The 19,105-nt window shown below is 43.7% G+C and overlaps 3 protein-coding genes across 3 annotated transcripts in view; 2 read left to right on the top strand and 1 right to left on the bottom strand.

Moving 5' to 3' along the window:
* The window catches only part of LOC115194677 (zinc finger protein 37-like), a 1,069,572-nt gene that overhangs the window by 78,569 nt on the left and 971,898 nt on the right, over positions 1 to 19,105 (top strand). The window lies entirely within an intron of this gene.
* Positions 1 to 19,105, bottom strand: part of LOC115194676 (gastrula zinc finger protein XlCGF26.1-like) — a 900,659-nt gene that overhangs the window by 17,876 nt on the left and 863,678 nt on the right. The gene's annotated exons all lie outside the window — the stretch shown is intronic.
* The window catches only part of LOC115194669 (zinc finger and SCAN domain-containing protein 22-like), a 38,795-nt gene continuing 27,797 nt past the window's right edge, over positions 8,108 to 19,105 (top strand). The window contains exons 1-3 of the mRNA XM_029754543.1: positions 8,108 to 8,381; positions 10,607 to 11,047; positions 17,501 to 17,562. Coding sequence (XP_029610403.1) covers positions 8,216 to 8,381; positions 10,607 to 11,047; positions 17,501 to 17,562 — 669 coding nt within the window. The 5' untranslated portion in view covers positions 8,108 to 8,215. The remainder of the gene's footprint in view (positions 8,382 to 10,606; positions 11,048 to 17,500; positions 17,563 to 19,105) is intronic.

Below are 19,105 nucleotides of genomic sequence, written 5' to 3'. Positions count from 1 at the left end.
GAGACTGGGACTATAAATAAATTGTGTTAAAAGAGTCAAAGTTTAGACGAGACTAACTCTTGGCTGGTGTAAATTAGAAAATTTGGAACATGCTAAAAGTCTAATTATAAAGGGAATAGCTAAGTTGGGGGAAAGGAGCAATCTAACTAGCTATAGACTTTACTGCATCCTCATAATCCTAGTGTGACAATGACTCAGAGTAAGCCCCTCGTGCTTCCTGGCAGCCAATTGTGTAGCGTCTACCTGGATTCTCTGTCAAATTGGAATCTAGGTACAGTTTCAGATATACGTTTCTAATTTTGTCAGAAAGTTGTTTTCATTGCGAGTTAAGGCTTGCAGTTAGCTAGCCAGCTGGAGTTCGATCGCTGGCTTGCTAGTTAACGTTAACATTGAACCTAGCTTATTCGGTTAACTTAGCTATGACAATCTGTTTGTATTGCTAGTAACGTTACTCTATGGATTGGGATTATAGTTCATTTTTTAGCTAGCTAACATTAACGTTACATGTCTAAACAAAAGACCCCAAGTTCAAGCTTGCTGTTAGCTAGCTAACGTTAGATGGCTGGGTTGCTAGCTAACATTAATTTACATGTATGATGTGTGTGTAACGTTAGTGATGTTTCCTCAGAATGCCATTTCGCATTGCTAGTTATAGCCTAATGTTAGCTAGCTAACATTGAACCTATTTGGTTAACTTTAGGTAGCTATGACAAATCGGTTTGTATTGCTAGTTAAAGCCGCTCCGGACAGGCGGGCGGCTCTGGCGGCTCCGGACTGTCGGGCGGCTCTGGCGGCTCCGGACTGTCGGGCGGCTCTGGCGGCTCCGGACTGTCGGGCGGCTCTTGCGGCTCCGGACTGTCGGGCGGCTCTGGCGGCTCCGGAATGTCGGGCGGCTCTGGCGGCTCCGGACTGTCGGGCGGCTCTGGCGGCTCCGGACTGTCGGGCGGCTCTGGCGGCTCCGGACTGTCGGGCGGCTCTGGCGGCTCCGAACTGGCGGGCGGCTCTGGCGGCTCCGGACTGGCGGGCGGCTCTGGCGGTTCCGGACTGGCGGGCGGCTCTGGTGGCTCTGGCCCAGGCCTCACCAGGCTGGGGAGACATGAAGGAGGCCTGGCTCTGGGCGCAGGCACTGGACTCACCAGGCTGGGGAGACCCACTGGAGGCCTGGTCCGTGGAGGAGGCACAGGACTGAGCAGGATGGGGAGACCCACTGGAGGCCTGGTCCGTGGAGGAGGCACAGGACTGAGCAGGATGGGGAGACCCACTGGAGGCCTGGTCCGTGGAGGAGGCACAGGCTTGACCAGGCTTGACCAGGATGGGGAGACCCCCTGGAGGCCTGGTCCGTGGAGGAGGCACAGGACTGACCAGGATGGGGAGACCCACTGGAGGCCTGGTCCGAGGAGGAGGCACAGGATAAACCGGGCTGTGGGGGAGCACTGGAGTTCTGGTACGTAGGCTCTTTACCCACACTCCAGGCTGAATGCCCACTTTGGCCCGGCACAGGCAGAGCGCAGGCATTGGGCGAACTGGACCCTCCCAGCACCCTGGAGACACAGTGCGCAGAGCCGGTGCAGGATAACCTGGACCGAAAAGGCACACTGTAGACCAGACGCACTGAGCTGGCACAATCCGTCCTGGCTCGATGCCTGCACTCGCATGGCACTTGCGGAGGGCTGGCCTATAGTGCACCGGGCTATGAACGCACACTAGAGACACCATGCGCTTCACAGCATAACACGGTGCCTTACCAGTACCACGCTGCTTCCGGTAAGCACGGGGAGTTGGCTCAGGTCTACCGCCTGACTCCGCCAATCTCCCCGTGTGCCCCCCCAAATGTTTTTGGGGGGGCTGCCTCCCGTGTCCGTCGCTCTCCCTCGGCAGGTTGTTGCAGTGGTCAAATAATTGATCCCATGTCCAGTCAATCCTTGACTCCAACACCTCCAGCGACCAGGATGCCATGACCTCCCGAGCACGCTGCTTCATCCCCTCCTTGTGCTGCTCCTTCCTCCGCTGCTTGGTCCGTTGTTGGTGGGTGATTCTGTAACGGCCGTCGTTAGAGAAAGACCAAGGTGAAGTGGAGGATGTGTTCATCTTGAATTAATTTTAATTGAAAAGAGAACACTTGACAAAATAAACAAAATGACAGCCGACAGTTCTGTCAGGTACTAACAACGAAACAGAAAGCACTAAACAGAAACAATCACCCACAAAAACCCAAAGGAAAAAACAGGCTACTTATGTGTGACTCCCAATCAGCAACAACGAACTACAGCTGTGCCTGATTTCGAGCCACACACGGCCCAAAATAAAGAAATACAAAAACATAGAAAAATGAACATAGAACGCCCACCCAATGTAACACCCTGGCCTAACCAAAATAAAGAACAAAAACCCCTCTCTATGGCCAGGGCGTTACATTGAGTCAGATGGCTCAACACCTTTTGATGTTGCCAATTACTTCAATTAATATTTCATTGGCAGAATGAGCAAACTTAAGCATGAAATGCCAACAACAAAATGTGAGCCATCATTTTCAGGCGTAAAATAATGAATAATGAAGGAAAAGCAATAGAATTTTAGAATTTTGTAAAGTTAGTGTGGGTGATGTGGAAAAAGTGTTGTCCATCAATAATGAGAAACCACCTGGTATTGACAACTTTGATGGAAAGATACTGAGGATGAACCAATCAGCTTGATGCCGACCCTTAGCAAAGGTATGTAAAAAAAAATATATGGTCTTGACCAGATACAATGCTATTTCTCTGGAAACAAATGAACAACAGACTTTCAGCATGGTTATAGAGAGGGGCATTCAATATGTACTGCAATGACACAAATGACTGATGATTGGTTGAAAGAAATTGATAATAAGAGGATTGTGGGAGCTGTACTGTTAGATTTCAGTGCAGCCTTTGATATTATTGACCATAACACAACAAAAATTGTGTTACAGCTTTTGAACTTCTGTCATATCATTGATTCAGAGCCATCTATCTAATAGAGCACAGAGGGTTTTCTTTAATGGAAGTTTCTCTAATGTTAAACATGTAAAGTGTGGTGTACCGCAAGACAGCTCTCTTGGCCCTCTACTATTTTAAATGTTTTACTAATGACCTGCCACTGGCATTATACAAAACCTGTGTGTCCATGTATGCTGTTGATTCAACCCTGTACGTACCCACAGCTAGTGAGATCACTGCAACACTAAACACAGAGTTGCAGTCAGTTTTAGAATGGGTGGCCTGTAATAAACTAGTCCTGAACATCTCTAAAACTAAGAGAATTGCATTTGGTACAAATCACCTCAGCTGAATCTGGTCATGAATAATGTGGCTATTGAGCAAGTTGAGGAGACTAAATTACTTAGTGTCATCTTGGATTGTAAACTGTCATGGTCAAAACATTTCGATTCAACGTTTGCGAAGATGGGGAGAGGTCTGTCCGTGATAAAGAGATGCTCTGCTTTTTTGACACCACACTCCACAAATAAAGTCCTGCAGGCTCTAATCTTATTTTATCTTGATTATTGCTCAGTCATGTGGTCAGGTGCTGCAAAGAAGGACCTAGAAAATGGCAGCTGGCCCAGAACAGGGTGGCACATCTTGCTCTTCACTGTAATCGGGGCTAATATCAATCATATGCTTTTGTTGCTTCTAGGCTGGACTACTGCAATGCTCTACTTTCCGACTACCCGGATAAAGCACTAAACAAACTTCAGTTAGTGCTAAATACGGCTGCTAGAATCCTGACTAGAACCAAGAAATTTGATCATATTACTCCAGTGCTAGCCTCCCTACACTGGCTTCCTGTAAAGGCAAGGGCTGATTTCAAGGTTTTACTGCTAACCTACAAAGCATTACATGGGCTTGCTCCTACCTATCTTTCCGATTTGGTCCTGCCGTACATACCTACACGTACGCTACGGTCACAAGACGCAGGCCTCCTAATTGTCCCTAGAATTTCTAAGCAAACGGCTGGAGGTAGGGCTTTCTCCTATAGAGCTCCATTTTTATGGAATGGTCTGCCTACCCATGTGAGAGACGCAGACTCAGTCTCAACCTTTAAGTCTTTACTGAAGACTTATCTCTTCAGTAGGTCCTATGATTAAGTATAGTCTGGCCCAGGAGTGTGAAGGTGAACGGAAAGGCTGGAGCAACGAACCGCCCTTGCTGTCTCTGCCTTGCCGGTTCCCCTCTTTCCACTGGGATTCTCTGCCTCTAACCCTATTACAGGGGCTGAGTCACTGACTTACTGGTGTTCTTCCATGCCGTCCATGGGAGGGGTGCGTCACTTGAGTGGGTTGAGTCACTGACGTGGTCTTCCTGTCTGGGTTGCCCCCCCCTTTGGGTTGTGCCATGGCAGAGATCTTTGTGGGCTATACTCGGCCTTGTCTTCGGACGGTAAGTTGGTGGTTGTAGACATCCCTCTAGTGGTGTGGGGGCTGTGCTTTGGCAAAGTGGGTGGGGTTATATCCTGCCTGTTTGGCCCTGTCCGGGGGTATCATCGGATGGGGCCACAGTGTCTTCTGATCCCTCCTGTCTCAGCCTCCAGTATTTATGCTGCAGTAGTTTATGTGTCGGGGGGCTAGGGTCAGTCTGTTACATCTGGAGTATTCTCTTGTCTTATCCGGTGTCCTGTGTGAATTTAAATATGCTCTCTCTAATTCTCTCTTTCTCTCTTTCTTTCTTTCTCTCGGAGGACCTGAGCCCTAGGACCATGCCTTGGGACTACCTGGCATGATGACTCCTTGCTGTCCCCAGTCCACCTGGCCATGCTGCTGCTCCAGTTTCAACTGTTCTGCCTGCGGCTACGGAACCCTGACCTGTTCACCGGACGTGCTTTTTGCACCCTCGACAACTACTCTGATTATTATTATTTGACCATGCTGGTCATTTATGAACATTTTAACATTTTGACCATGTTCTGTTATAATATCCACCCGGCACAGCCAGAAGAGGACTGGCCACCCCTCATAGCCTGGTTCCTCTCTAGGTTTCTTCGTAGGTTTTTGGCCTTTCTAGGGAGTTTTTCCTAGGGAGTTTTTCCTAGCCACCATGCTTCTTTCACATGCATTGCTTGCTGTTTGGGGTTTTAGGCTGGGTTTCTGTACAGCACTTTGAGATTTCTGCTGATATATGAAGGGCTATATAAATACATTTGATTTGATTTGATATGCATGCCAGTTTCTCTTTGCTACAAGTAGAGGAGAGACTGACTGCATCACTTCTTGTTTTTATAAAGAAACATGAATGTGTTGAATATTCCAAATAGTTTGAATGGTGAATTTACACACAGCACTGACACACACACTTACCCCACCAGACATGCCACCAGGGGTCTTTTCACTGTCCCCAAATCCAGAACAAATTCAAGAAAGCGTACAATGTTATATAGAGACATAATTGTATGAAGCTCCCATCTCAGATAGCTCAAATGAACAGCAAACGTGGTTTCAAAAAAACATAAAGCAACACCTTAAGGCACAAAGCCTCTCCCCTATTTCACCTAGATATTATGTATGTATGTATTTCGCTACAGCTAATGGAGATCCTAATAAAATCCCAAAGAATTGTTATTATGTCTCCAGAGATATAGGTGGCTGTTCTTGATTTGGAGCGTTGGTAGCATTAAATGATTCAAATTAGTCATGACTTTGTCAATCAGCTTAAATTTATCTTAATTATTGTTTGTTTCTGTATCAATATGGACTTTGTAAAAATCTACTAACTTGGAATCTGGTCCTAGCTGTTTGCGCTCAGGCACATCTAAAGGCTGTATACATCATAGAGATCTTGAATTCATCTGTATGATTCAGGTGTTCTATTTACTTCTGTGGTATATACCGTAGATTACCTCTACCCTCCTCTCCTTCCCTCCAGACTCCCTGCAGCTCTCTCTCGCTGTCTCTGAAGAGGAGGTTCCCCCTGAGCAGCAGCACTGTGAGCAGGAGTGGAGCCCCAGTCTGGGGCAGAAGGACCCAGACACCACACAGATTAAAGACAAGGAGGAGGAACTCAGACCAGACAGAAGGAAGAGCAGATTCAAGAGCAGGGGCCTGATATCACTGATTTCAATTTCACTCCTTCCTGTTTGAAAAGAGAATGTGATCAGGAAGACCCACTTCAGTGCTTGACTCTTCCCCAAACCCAGACTGTGAAGAACAGAGAGTGACTCTAAACCAGTGGATCTCAAACCTTTTGCCACTGTGACCCACCTAAAGGGTTTCAAAATTCCCGATAATAAGAACAATGCCTACAGCCACAGCTCAGCCATAAGCAGCAACCATGTAGGACTTGACAGCAACCCACCATTGGATTTCAGCCCACCATTAGATCCGAACCCCCCAATGGGGGAACCCTACACCTGCACCTTTTATGGCAAGATCTTCAAACATCTGTCCATGTACATGAGAAGAAGAGAGAAACCATTTAGCTGTGGTGACAGGGGGAAAAGCTTCAATCACAAGTAACACATAACCAGACATTATATGCATTTACAGAAGAGAGAAACCATTTAGCTGTGGTGACAGGGGGAAAAGCTTCAATCACAAGTAACACATAACCAGACATTATATGCATTTACAGAAGAGAGAAACCATTTAGCTGTGGTGACAGGGGGAAAAGCTTCAATCACAAGTAACACATAACCAGACATTATATGCATTCACAGAAGAGAGAAACCATTTAGCTGTGGTGACAGGGGGAAAAGCTTCAATCACAAGTAACACATAACCAGACATTATATGCATTCACAGAAGAGAGAAACCATTTAGCTGTGGTGACAGGGGGAAAAGCTTCAATCCCAAGTAACACATAACCAGACATTATATGCATTTACAGAAGAGAGAAACCATTTAGCTGTGGTGACAGGGGGAAAAGCTTCAATCACAAGTAACACATAACCAGACATTATATGCATTTACAGAAGAGAGAAACCATTTAGCTGTGGTGACAGGGGGAAAAGCTTCAATCACAAGTAACACATAACCAGACATTATATGCATTCACAGAAGAGAGAAACCATTTAGCTGTGGTGACAGGGGGAAAAGCTTCAATCCCAAGTAACACATAACCAGACATTATATGCATTCACAGAAGAGAGAAACCATTTAGCTGTGGTGACAGGGGGAAAAGCTTCAATCCCAAGTAACACATAACCAGACATTATATGCATTCACAGAAGAGAGAAACCATTTAGCTGTGGTGACAGGGGGAAAAGCTTCAATCCCAAGTAACACATAACCAGACATTATACGCATTTACAGAAGAGAGAAACCATTTAGCTGTGGTGACAGGGGGAAAAGCTTCAATCCCAAGAAGCACCTAAATGAACATGGACACTCATACAGGAGTGAAATAACATGGCTGCTCAGTCTGTGATAAAATATTGACTCAGAAGACGTATCTGCTGAGGAATATGAATAATATCCACAAAAATAGAAAAACTGACAATAGAAATAAGGTCTTCAGTCAGAAGATGGGAATAAAATAGCAGGATGTGGACAACACTCTTAGGAAAGGAAAGCAACACCAGACCATTCATACTGTGGCTCTCAGATAAATAGATATACTGTACCATGGACTAAATGTTGTAAAACAATGTATGGAAATTAAGTTTGATTTGATTTTAATGACGAGGTAATTATCAAACAGTACAGAGTATTGTAGGAAATTCACAGGTCTGCTGTTCAAAGTCTGGTTAATTTTTCCCTTCATTAGAAACAGCAATATCTGTTCATTTGATTTAGGTCAGGCTGACGTAACTGATACATGAAATGTAAAACTATTCCAGAAAAGGTATCCTTGCATTTGTCCAAGAGTATTTCCAAGAGTATTTTTCATAAATTCTGACCTAATGCTGCTCATTGACGATATTGATTTAATCTTGTATAGAGTAATGATAAACTGTTGACTCCTGAGGAAGAATTGATTCTCCCAGATCATCCTATACTGATGATAACCACTGTTTGTCTACATGTAGTCGTCGTTTTCCTTGACTAGTGGTCTGTAGGCTGCCTTGCACAGTAAACTCCCATCCAGCTGGGGGCCCTGTTGTGTTTCTGGGTTCATCACCAACTAGAACAAAGAACGTCCTAAGATTCCTTGACTTGAACACGGAAGTAGGAATGGAAACGAGTTATTTTTTGTTCCTTGTGTGGAGTAAAGAAAATACATACTGACTAAACAAAATAGGCTACCCAGCTCTAATTTGACATAAAATGTCTAAACAACAATCGTTTCATGTGTTTTTAAATGAGCGTTTAACTTCGGCTGCTGTGGATATTTTTGGGGAAGTTGAGAAAACGGTAGTAGAATACCAGGAGGAGAATGATCGGCTACGGAGACTGCTGCGGAGGACACCAGAGATACAACTATGTAGAATAGGTTCGTATGTAGATACTGATAGCTAGCTATAGTTCCACTTTATTGATAAATTGTTAACTAATCACCACTTCATACATGTTGAAGAAGTTTAAACTTACCGTGCATGGATAAAAACAGGAAGTGATTTTAATTTATAATAGAAATTGATCAAATTTGGAAATAAATAGCTAATCTTCAATTACTGAGAAGTAATTCTAGTTCTAGATTCTAGTTTTTAATTATTGAATTGGAATTATAGTTAACCTAGTCTTGAATTTATTGGCTTAAAAATTCAAATTGACCCCAACCCTGATGTCTAAAGCCTGTATAGAGTCCCACAGTGGAGGTGTAATAATACCCATAAAACCTAGCGCTCAAACAGGGAAATGGTTCCAATCGTTTATCCACCATTCATTTTTCCCATAGGGGATTTTAGAACACTTAAAAAAAGGACTGTGTTTCATGTAGGCTTACCCTGGCGTGACGTTTTGATAACCATGTAAATCTCTCTCAGACAAGGTGACTTTTAGCAATATATTCGGTAGTGGAGGTCGGTGCTGTTTAAGATGGAGGACAATCTTCTTTTTTTATGACCACAGCCTTATTTCTATTAAAGAATATTGGATAACTGTCATTCATATTTCATTCACACAGCTCAATGTAACATTAATGGGTTTAGGCTACTACATGATACTCACATTTTCCCTATAGCCATCATGAGGTTGCTACAACCTAGCCTATGAATTAAAGTTTACTACATAGATGCACAGGTTGAGAAACATTTGAGTAATCAAGGTGACAGACAGCGACACATTTTATACCGCCTTGCACGCTCTTGCCTGCATCTCAATGATCTAGGGTGTAATCATTAATCCAACAGTTGCAAAGAAGAGTTTCTATTGGACAGATTCAGGTATGTTTATCCCCGTTTTTATTAGCTGACATCATTGTCAACATAGCTACTAGAACTAACACGTTAGTAAACTCTCTACAATCATGCAGTACAGTGTAGTCAGCAAGCAGTTTAGCAGTTACACCGGTGGGCCCCAGTGGCAATACATATACAATACATTAATTAAACCAAAAGCTTTCTTTGACTTGGAAGAGTTCCAGTGTTGGATAGCCATAGACATAGCTAGCTAACATAGCATCCATTTTTGTTTGAGTAGGCTAAACTAGCTAGCTAAGAAAGTGGAAGTGAAAAAAATATGAACTATAGCTATTTCTCTCACTATTGTTCAAAAGTGTTAAACTATTGTCTTTCTCTCTTTGAGTCAACTACTCACCACATGTTATGCAGTGCTAGCTAGCTAGCTCTAGCTTATGCTTTTAGTACTAGTTTAATTCTCCGATCCTATGATTGTGTGGACAACATGTCAGTTCATGCTGCAAGAGCTCTGATAGGCTGGAGGACGTAATCTCGAAGTTGTCATAATTACTGTGTAAGTCTATGGAAGGGGGTGAGAACCATAAGCCTCCTAGGTTTTGTATTGAAGTCAATGTACCCAGAGGAGGATGGAAGCTAGCTGTCCTCTGGCTACACTATGGTGCTACCCTACAGAGTGCTGCTGAGGCTACTGTAGACCTTCATTGAAAAATGAAGCAGTCTCATCCAGATCATTATGGTGTTTGTAGTTCTTTATGATAGCCACATTAGGAGCTAATTAGCATTTCATTTTTGGGGGGTAAATATAGGCAAATATATTGATAAAGTCACATTGTCCTAGAGAGATTTACACGGTTATCAAAACGTCATGCCAGGGTTAGCCTCCTTATTTTAAGTCATTGTAAAATCCACCATGGGAAATGGTGGAAAAACGATTAGGACCATTTCCCTGTTTGACCATTTTATGGTTATAACTAATACTGTGGTTATTAGGTATTTTATTAGGATCCCCATGTTGCAAAAGCATCAGCTACTCTTCCTGGGGTCCACATGAAACATGACATCATCCAGAACATTAATAGACAAGAACAGCTCAAGGACAGAACTACATCCATTTAAAAAGAGGCACATGTAGCCTACATATCAATACATACATACAAAATATCGAAGTCAAGTAGAGGAGAGGCTTTGTCAGGTGTTGCTTTCTGTTTTTTTAAACAGGTTTGCTTTTCATTTGAGCAACTTGAGATGGAACAGAGTTCCATGCAACAATAGCTCTTTATAATACCGTACGCTTTCTTGAATTTGTTCTGGATTTGGGGACTGTGGTAACCTCTGCTCCTCCTCTCTGTCCCTCCAGAATCCCTGCAGCTCTCTGTCTCTGAAGAGGAGGTTCCCCCTGAGCAGCAGGAGTGGAGCCCCAGTCTGGGGCAGAAGGACCCAGAGACCACACAGATTAAAGAGGAACAGGAGGAAGTCAGGACCAGTCAGCAGGAAGAGCAGCTTCAAGGGGTGGAGCCTGATATCATAGAGTTCATATTTACTCCTCCTTGTGTGAAAAGTGAATGTGATCAGGAGGACCCACGTCAAGAAGCCATACTAGCTGAACACCCAACTCTCAGTCCACTGAAAATGTCTAAACTACAGTCGTTTCGAGAGTTTTTAAATGAGCGATTAATGGCGTTTGCCGCTGTGGAAATTTCCGGGGCATTTGTGAAAACGGTAGTAGAATACCAGGAGGAGAATGATCGGCTACGGAGACTGCTGCGGATCACACCTGAGATACAACTATGTAGAATAGGTTCGTATTTAGATATATTGATAGCTTCATAGAGTTCTACTCAATTATGTTTTTAATAACTTTTAAATTACATGGATAAAAACATGTCTGTTTCATGAAAACCAGGAAGTTATTTGAATGTATGAAAATAAGTTCTAGAATTTACTGACTTTAGAAACAGAAAAAAAATAAACAGATGCACATTTCTTACATTTTGGCTTTCGGTCGTTCAACCTTCATCAGAGCAAATCTCCCCAAACAGTGGGACAGATGAGCCCACTAACATGCTGACCACATCGAGCATCGCAAAATAAATTTAGAAATCCATGTTATTCAATTATTACGCCAACGAGCATCTGCGATGCCAAGGGCTAAAATAGAACTCCTTTCTATTTCTGACGCAGACGCGCTGTAAGTCCTGCCTCTCCCATCTCCTCATTGGTTTATAGAAGCGGGTACCCACGTGCCATCTCCTCATTGGTTAAACCCACGTGGGTGATTGAAAGACAAACTGTTTTGCCGGTCGTCGTGGTAATATTATGAAAGTGTAGATGCCAATCACCATATAAGTTCAAAGATGAAAAAGCCTGGAAGGAGGAGAGATGACTAGAAACGATTCGGTTGACCGTTTTATGTGTGGATTAATTGTCGGAGTAGAGGACCTTGTGCATTTCAGGTAAAAAAATAACTCAATGTTTATATCCCAGGACAAATTAGCTAGCAACAGCATGCTAGCTAAATAGGACAAATTAGCTAGCAAGTGCAAGCTAACCAGCTAAATTGCCCTTCATGTTTAATGCTTTTCGACCTGTCCCCAAATTAATGTCATTGGTTTAGAGTTTGTTTTGATATTTTAACCTGCGTGTCATGATCGCGTTTGGTGTGGGGGGACAAAATAAATTAAAGCACGATAGCGCACAATGGCGCACAGCCGGTTTGGGTTCCGTGTAAGGCTGCGTTTATATATATATATATGCAGATCAATTTTGATCCCCCCCCCCCAACCCTAACCCCCCCCACCAATCACATCAGATCTGCAACAAAAAGAGACAAGGTAAACACACACATAACACTACAGTGATTTCAGGAAGTATTCAGCCCGCTTGACTTTCCACATTTTGTTATGTTACAGCCTTATTCTAAAATGGATTAAATTGTTTTTTTACCCTCAATCTACACACAATACCCTATAATGACGAAGCAAAAACAGGCTTTTTGAATTTTTTGCAAATGTACAAATGTTTTCAACTGAAATATCACATTTACATAAGTATTCAGACCCTTTACTCAGTACTTTGTTGAAGCAACTTTGGCAGCGATTACAGCCTCAACTCGAGTCTTCTTGGGTATGATGCTACAAGCTTGGCACATCTGTATTTGGGGAGTTTCTCCCATTCTTCTCTGCAGATCCTCTCAAGCTCTGTCAGGTTGGATGGGGAGTGTCACTGCACAGCTATTGTCAGGTCTCTCCAGAGAAGTTAGATCGGGTTCAAGTCCGGACTCTGGCTGGGCCACTCAAGGACATTCAGAGGGTTGTCCCAAAGCAACTCCTGCGTTGTCTTGGCTGTGTGCCTAGGGTCGTTGTCCTGTTGGAAGATGAACCTTTGCCCCAGTCTGAGGTCTTGAGCGCTCTGGAGCAGGTTTTCATCAAGGATCTCTCTGTACTTCAAATTACATTGTATTGGTCACATACACATTTAGCAGATGTTATTGCGAGTGTATTGAAATGCTTGTGTTCCGAGCTCCAACAGTGCAGTAGTCTCTAAGAATTCCCAACAGTACACACATCTAAAAAGTAAAAGAATGGAATCAAGAAATATATAAATATTATGATGAGCAATGTTGGAGTGGCATTGACTAAAATACAGTACAATAGAATACAGTATATACATATGAGATGAGTAAAGCAGTATGTAGACATTATTAAAGTGACCAGTGATTCCATGTCTATATATATATATATATATATATATATGGCAGCAGCCTCTAAGGTGCAGGATTGAGTAACCGGGTGGCAGCTGGCCAGTAATGGCTATTTAAGTCTGATGGCTTTGAGATAGAAGCTGTTTTTCAGTCTCTTGGTCCCAGCTTTGATGTACCTGTACTGACCTCGCCTTCTGGATGATAGCGGTGTGAACAGGCAGTGGCTCGGGTGGTTGTTGTCCTTGATCTTTTTGGCCTTCCTGTGACATCGGGTGCTGTTGGTGTCCTGGAGGGCAGCAGTTTGCTCCAGGAGATGCGTTTGGCAGACCTGGAGATCTGGAGAGCCCTGCAGTTGCGGGCGGTGCAGTTGCCGTACCAGGCGGTGATACAGCCCGACAGGATGCTCTCGGTTGTGCATCTGTAAAAGTTTGAGGGTCTTAAGGGCCAAGTCCCCCGTTGCGACTTCTTCACCACACTGTCTGTGTGGGTGGACCATTTCAGATTGTCAGTGGTGTGTACGGACAGGAACTTGAAGCTTTCCAACTTCTCCACTACTGTCCCATCGATGTGGATAGGGGGCGTGCTCCCTCTGCTGTTTCCTGAAGTCCACGATTAAATTCTTTGTTTTCATGAAGTCGAGGGAGAGGTTATTTTCATGGCACCACAGGGCCCTCACCTCCTCCCTGTAGGCTGTCTCGTCATTGTTGGTAATCAGACCTACTACTGTTGTGTGGTCTGGGAACTTGCTGATTGAGTCGGAGGCGTAAAGTATATATCCAGAAGGGTTGTCTCCTCCTCTTGGTGACACTTCCACCTGGAATTGAAGACACACTGTTAGAGCACTGGACAAAGTGACAAGCAACAAGGTTATTTTCATCCTTGCTTCAGCTCTGTTTCAAGCATCTGGATGTCTGGCCCACGTACATGTTGTCACTAACACAGCGTAGGATGTAAATCACATGTCATGTGACCACGTCTTTAACACAACCTTTTTTCCAGACCTAGGGTGTCGAAACTCTGAGGTTTTTACCAGGGACCTCACGATACGATACATCCTCATTCAGTCCTATTTGTGAAAAACAAATAAACACACACCCACACCTCTATTCTGTTGTTTAGGAATGTCTGACCACTAGCTGTTTGAATATCTAATTTATATATAATCATTTTGATTGAAAATGTATTAATTTTGTTATTTTGTTCTAATTAAAACAGCCTGTGGTTCTTTGCTATTGGATTGGCAGAATGACAACTACTAACACATTAGCCTACAGCTGGCCTGAACATAACTTTTTTGAATTCACTTTAATTATCCAATGTCACACTTACCGATGGCGAGGTGCCCAAAGCACTGCATGCGGGTCCAGTTGTTCAAGCGCAATGCTTTTATCATGTTGCTCCTGCTGTCAGTTGTCAGGCACACCTGTCGGTTTTCGCTCATCTTCCACGATGCCAGAGAGTCTTTGAGACCCTGGGCTATTACTTCACCTGTATGATCACCTTCCACGATGCCAGAGAGTCTCTGAGACCCTGGGCTATTACTTCACCTGTATGATCACCTTCCACGATGCCAGAGAGTTTCTGAGACCCTGGGCTATTACTTCACCCGTATGATCACCTTCCACGATGACAGAGAGTCTCTGAGACCCTGGGCTATTACTTCACCAGTATGATCATCTTCCACGATGCCAGAGAGTCTCTGAGACCCTGGGCTATTACTTCACCAGTATGCTCATCGGGGAAGTAAGACATCTGGAGGCAGACATTTTGCATTTTCCAGTCTTCATTTATATGGTGGACTGTCAAGATTGTCAAACTTAGGTACGGCTCTGACGTTCTGCTCGACCATAAATCGGCTGTGGTGGAAAAATAACAAACACTAGCCAGCTTCTCTGCTCTTTCGCGGGTAGCAGTGTACAATCGCGGCAGGGCTTCTTTCGTGAAATGCTTGGCAGCTGATATTTGTGGTCAACTGTACCTAGCAGCTTTTTAAAGCCTGGCTTTTCTGCTGTAAAGATTGGAACCATACCTTTCGCTATGTAATAGGTCACTGCATCCACGATCTCCTTCCACCTCAAACTTTTCTTGTCATAAGAGATAACGTTTGAAAAGGATGCGGCTATGGTAGTTTGTCTTTTAGCAGACGTTTTGGGAATCGGGCGACGAAGTCTCACGCATTCCTCCCATTCCACCGCATGTTTCAGTTGAAGGGGTTGGTTGTGCTGCTGCTTTTCTTAGCAATTGTCTTTCGATACATTTTGCACAGGACAGTCGTTTGCTGAACATCAGACCTCTTAACTTACGACACCAATCGCATAGGGGGCAGTATTGTCACTTTTGGATGAAATACGTGCCCATATTAAACTGCCTCCTACTCAAACTCAGAAGCTAGGATATGCATATTATTAGTAGATTTGGATAGAAAACACTCTGAAGTTTCTAAAACTGTTTGAATGATGTCTGTGAGTATAACAGAACTCATATGGCAGGCAAAAACCTGAGAAAAGTCCTACCAGGAAGTGGAAATCTGATGTGTGGAATCTTTCCAAGTCATTGCCTATCGAACACACAGTGACCTAAGGATTCATTTTGCACTTCCTAAGGCTTCCACTAGATGTCAACAGTCTTTAGAAAGTTGTTTTAGGCTTCTATGATGAACAGAGAGCGAATAAGAAGGCTGGGAAGTTGGTGACCCAGGGAAGGACATCAGTTCATTGGCGCACATTCACGTGAGAGGTAGCTGTGTTCCAAAACGTTTTTCCAAGACATTGGAATCGTCCGGTTGGAAAATTATTGAAGTTCTAAGTGGAAAAGGCCCTAAAGATTGATGCTTTACAACGTTTGACATGTTTGAACGAACGTAAATATCACTTTTTTTTACTTTTCGTCGTGACATTTTCCGCGCGCTTCCTAGATTTGGAGTAGCTTACAACAAGGAGCTATTTGGACATAAATTATGGAGTTTATCGAACAAAACAACATTTATTGTGGACCTGGGATTCCTGAAAGTGCCTTCTGATGAAGATCATCAAAGGTAAGTGAATATTTCTAATGCTATTTATGATTTTAGATGACTCCAAGATGGCGGCTATCTGTATAGCCTAGTGTATTTTTCTGAGCGCAGTACTCAGATTATTGCAAAGTGTGCTTTCCTTGTGAAGCTTTTTTTAAATCTGTCACAGCATTTGCATAAAGGAGATGTTCATCTATAATTCTTTGAATGACAGTTTAATATTTTATCAACGTTTATGACGAGTATTATTGTAAATTGTTGTGCTGATTCACCGGCAGTATTGGAGGCAAAATATTTTCTGAACATCACGCGCCAATGTAAAATGCTGTTTTTGGATATAAATATCAACTTGATCGAACAAAAAATGCATGTATTGTGTAACATGATGCCCTAGGAGTGTCATCTGATGAAGATCGTCAAAGCTTAGTGCTTCATTTAGCTGTGTTTTGGGTATTTGTGATGCATCTAGTTGCTTGGAAAATGGCTGTGTGGTTATTTGTGTCTATGTACTCTCCTAACATAATCTGTTTTGCTTTCGCTGTAAAGCCTTTTTGAAATCGGACAACGTGGTTCGATTCAGGAGAAGTGTATCTATAAAATGGTGTAAAATAGTCGTATGTTTGAGAAATTGAAATGATTAGATTTGTGGTTTTGAATTTGGCGCTCTGATTTTTCACTGGCTATTGTCAAATTCAGTCTCGCTGACGGGATTGGTGTCGTATGGCGTTAAACCCGAACCCCTTCCATGTTACTGAAAAAACATGGCTGCCTTTTTTGGGGGATGATTTCATTCTCATGAGAGGCTGAGCTTCCTCTTTCTCACTGTATCTTCTTCTCTGTCCATGTTGGTGTAACTCTTACCGCCGCTACATTTCTCCGGCTGGGTTACAATTTGTTAAAGGCTGTCTAGGGTTGTGATTGGTGGATAACCTCTGTGCACGTCTTGTTACGCAATTGGGACAGAGAAGAAGATACAGTGAGATGCTGCATTTGTAAAACGTTACAATATTATAACAGAACCTCGATTCTTGCGATACAGGCATTTTACATATCACGCTAAAATATATCGAAAAAACTCAATATAGCCCAGCATCAAGGCTGTATAGTTAACCTCTGTATCAAGGCAGTATAGCTATCAAGGCTGTATAGCTAGGTAACCTCTATCAAGGCTGTATAGCTATCAAGGCTGTATAGCTGGGTAACCTCTGTATCCAGGCTGTATAGCTAGGTAACCTCTGTATCAAGGCTGTATAGCTGGTAACCTCTGTATCAAGGCTGTATAGCTAGGTAACCTCTGTATCCAGGCTGTATAGCTGGGTAACCTCTGTATCCAGGCTGTATAGCTGGGTAACCTCTGTATCCAGGCTGTATAGCTAGGTAACCTCTATCGAGGCTATATAGCTAGGTAACCTCTGTATCAAGGCTGTATAGCTAGGTAACCTCTATCAAGGCTGTATAGCTATCAAGGCTGTATAGCTGGGTAACCTCTGTATCAAGGCTGTATAGGTAACTTCTGCTCCTTGTCATCTTCCCTCCAGACTCCCTGCAGCTCTCTGTCTCTGAAGAGGAGGTTCCCCCTGAGCAGCAGCACTGTGAGCAGGAGTGGAGCCCCAGTCTGGGGCAGAAGGACCCAGAGCCCATACAGATTAAAGAGGAACAGGAGGAAGTCAGGACCAGTCAGGAGGAAGAGCAGCTTCAAGGTCTGGAGCCTGATATCATGAAGTTCATATTCTCTCCTTCCTGTGTGAAGAGTGAATGTGATCAGGAGGACCAAACCCAGACTGTAGAGAACAGAGAGAGTGACTCTAAACCAGTGGATCTGAAACCTTTTGGCACTGTGACCAACCTAAAGGGTCTCTACATTCCCTATGACCCTCCAGATAATCGAAACAATGCCTCCAGCCACAGCTCAGCTGTAAGCAGTTACACAGTAGGACTTGATAGCAGTCCACTATTGGAAAAACACTGTTCCAAAACCAGCACCACATCTAGAAAAACTCACAGCTGCCGTGACTGTGGTGAAACATTTGCTAAGAAAGCTGACCTGCAGAGACATGTGACTCTCACCAAGAAGAGACCCAGTGAATGTCGCTTCTGCAAACAACACTACAACTCCACCTGTAAACTGAAGGCCCATGTCCAACTCTGTCACGGTGGGAAACCCTGCACCTGCCCTGTTTGTGGAAAGACCTTCAAACACAAAGGAGTTCTGTCCAAGCACATGAGGATTCACACAGGAGAGAAAGTATTTAGCTGTGGTGACTGTGGAAAAAGCTTCAATCGGAAGATGAGCCTAACTGAACATAAACTGACTCACACAGGTGAGAAACTTTTTAGCTGTGGTGACTGTGGGAAAAGCTTCAATCGAAAGGGGCACCTAAACATGCACAAAGTGACTCACACAGGAGAGAAACCATTTAGCTGTGGTGACTGTGGGAAAAGCTTCAATCGAAAGGGGCACCTAACCATGCACAAACTGATTCACACAGGAGAGAAACCATTTAGCTGTGCTGACTGCGGGAAAAGCTTCAATCGGAAGGGGCACCTAACCATGCACAATCTGACTCACACAGGAGAGAAACCATTTAGCTGTGGTGACTGTGGGAAAAGCTTCAATCGGAAGGGGCACCTAACCATGCACAAAGTGACTCACACAGGAGAGAAAGCATTTAGCTGTGGTGACTGTGGGAAAAGCTTCAATCAGAAGGGGGACCTAAGGAGGCACAAACTTATTCACACTGGAGATAAACAACATGGCTGCTCAGTCTGTGGTAAAAGATTCACTCAGAAGACGAATCTGCTGAGGCATGTGGATAAAGTCCACAAAGGAAATAAACAGGACAGAAACTAAATGAAGAAAGGACATTAGGACAAAGAGATTGTCTGTATCACAACCGGCCGTGATTGGGAGTCCCATAGGGCGGCGCACAATTGGCCCAGCATTGTCCAGATTTGGCCGGTGTAGGCCGTCATTGTAAATAAGAATTTGTTCTTAACTGACTCGCCTAGTTAAATAAAGTTCAGGTAAGTGAATAAAAAGGCAGGATGTGGACAAATCTCTTAGAAAGCAACAGTGATATGGCCCTCATCAAATATGCAGATGACATGGCTCTGGTTACTTGCCTGGAGGTCAAGTCCATCTC

The sequence above is a fragment of the Salmo trutta genome, chromosome 5, assembly GCF_901001165.1.
Source record: "Salmo trutta chromosome 5, fSalTru1.1, whole genome shotgun sequence".
NCBI classification, from domain to species: domain Eukaryota; kingdom Metazoa; phylum Chordata; class Actinopteri; order Salmoniformes; family Salmonidae; genus Salmo; species Salmo trutta.
Note: the sequence above shows the minus strand (reverse complement) of the source record. Positions and strands in the feature narration are given on the sequence as shown.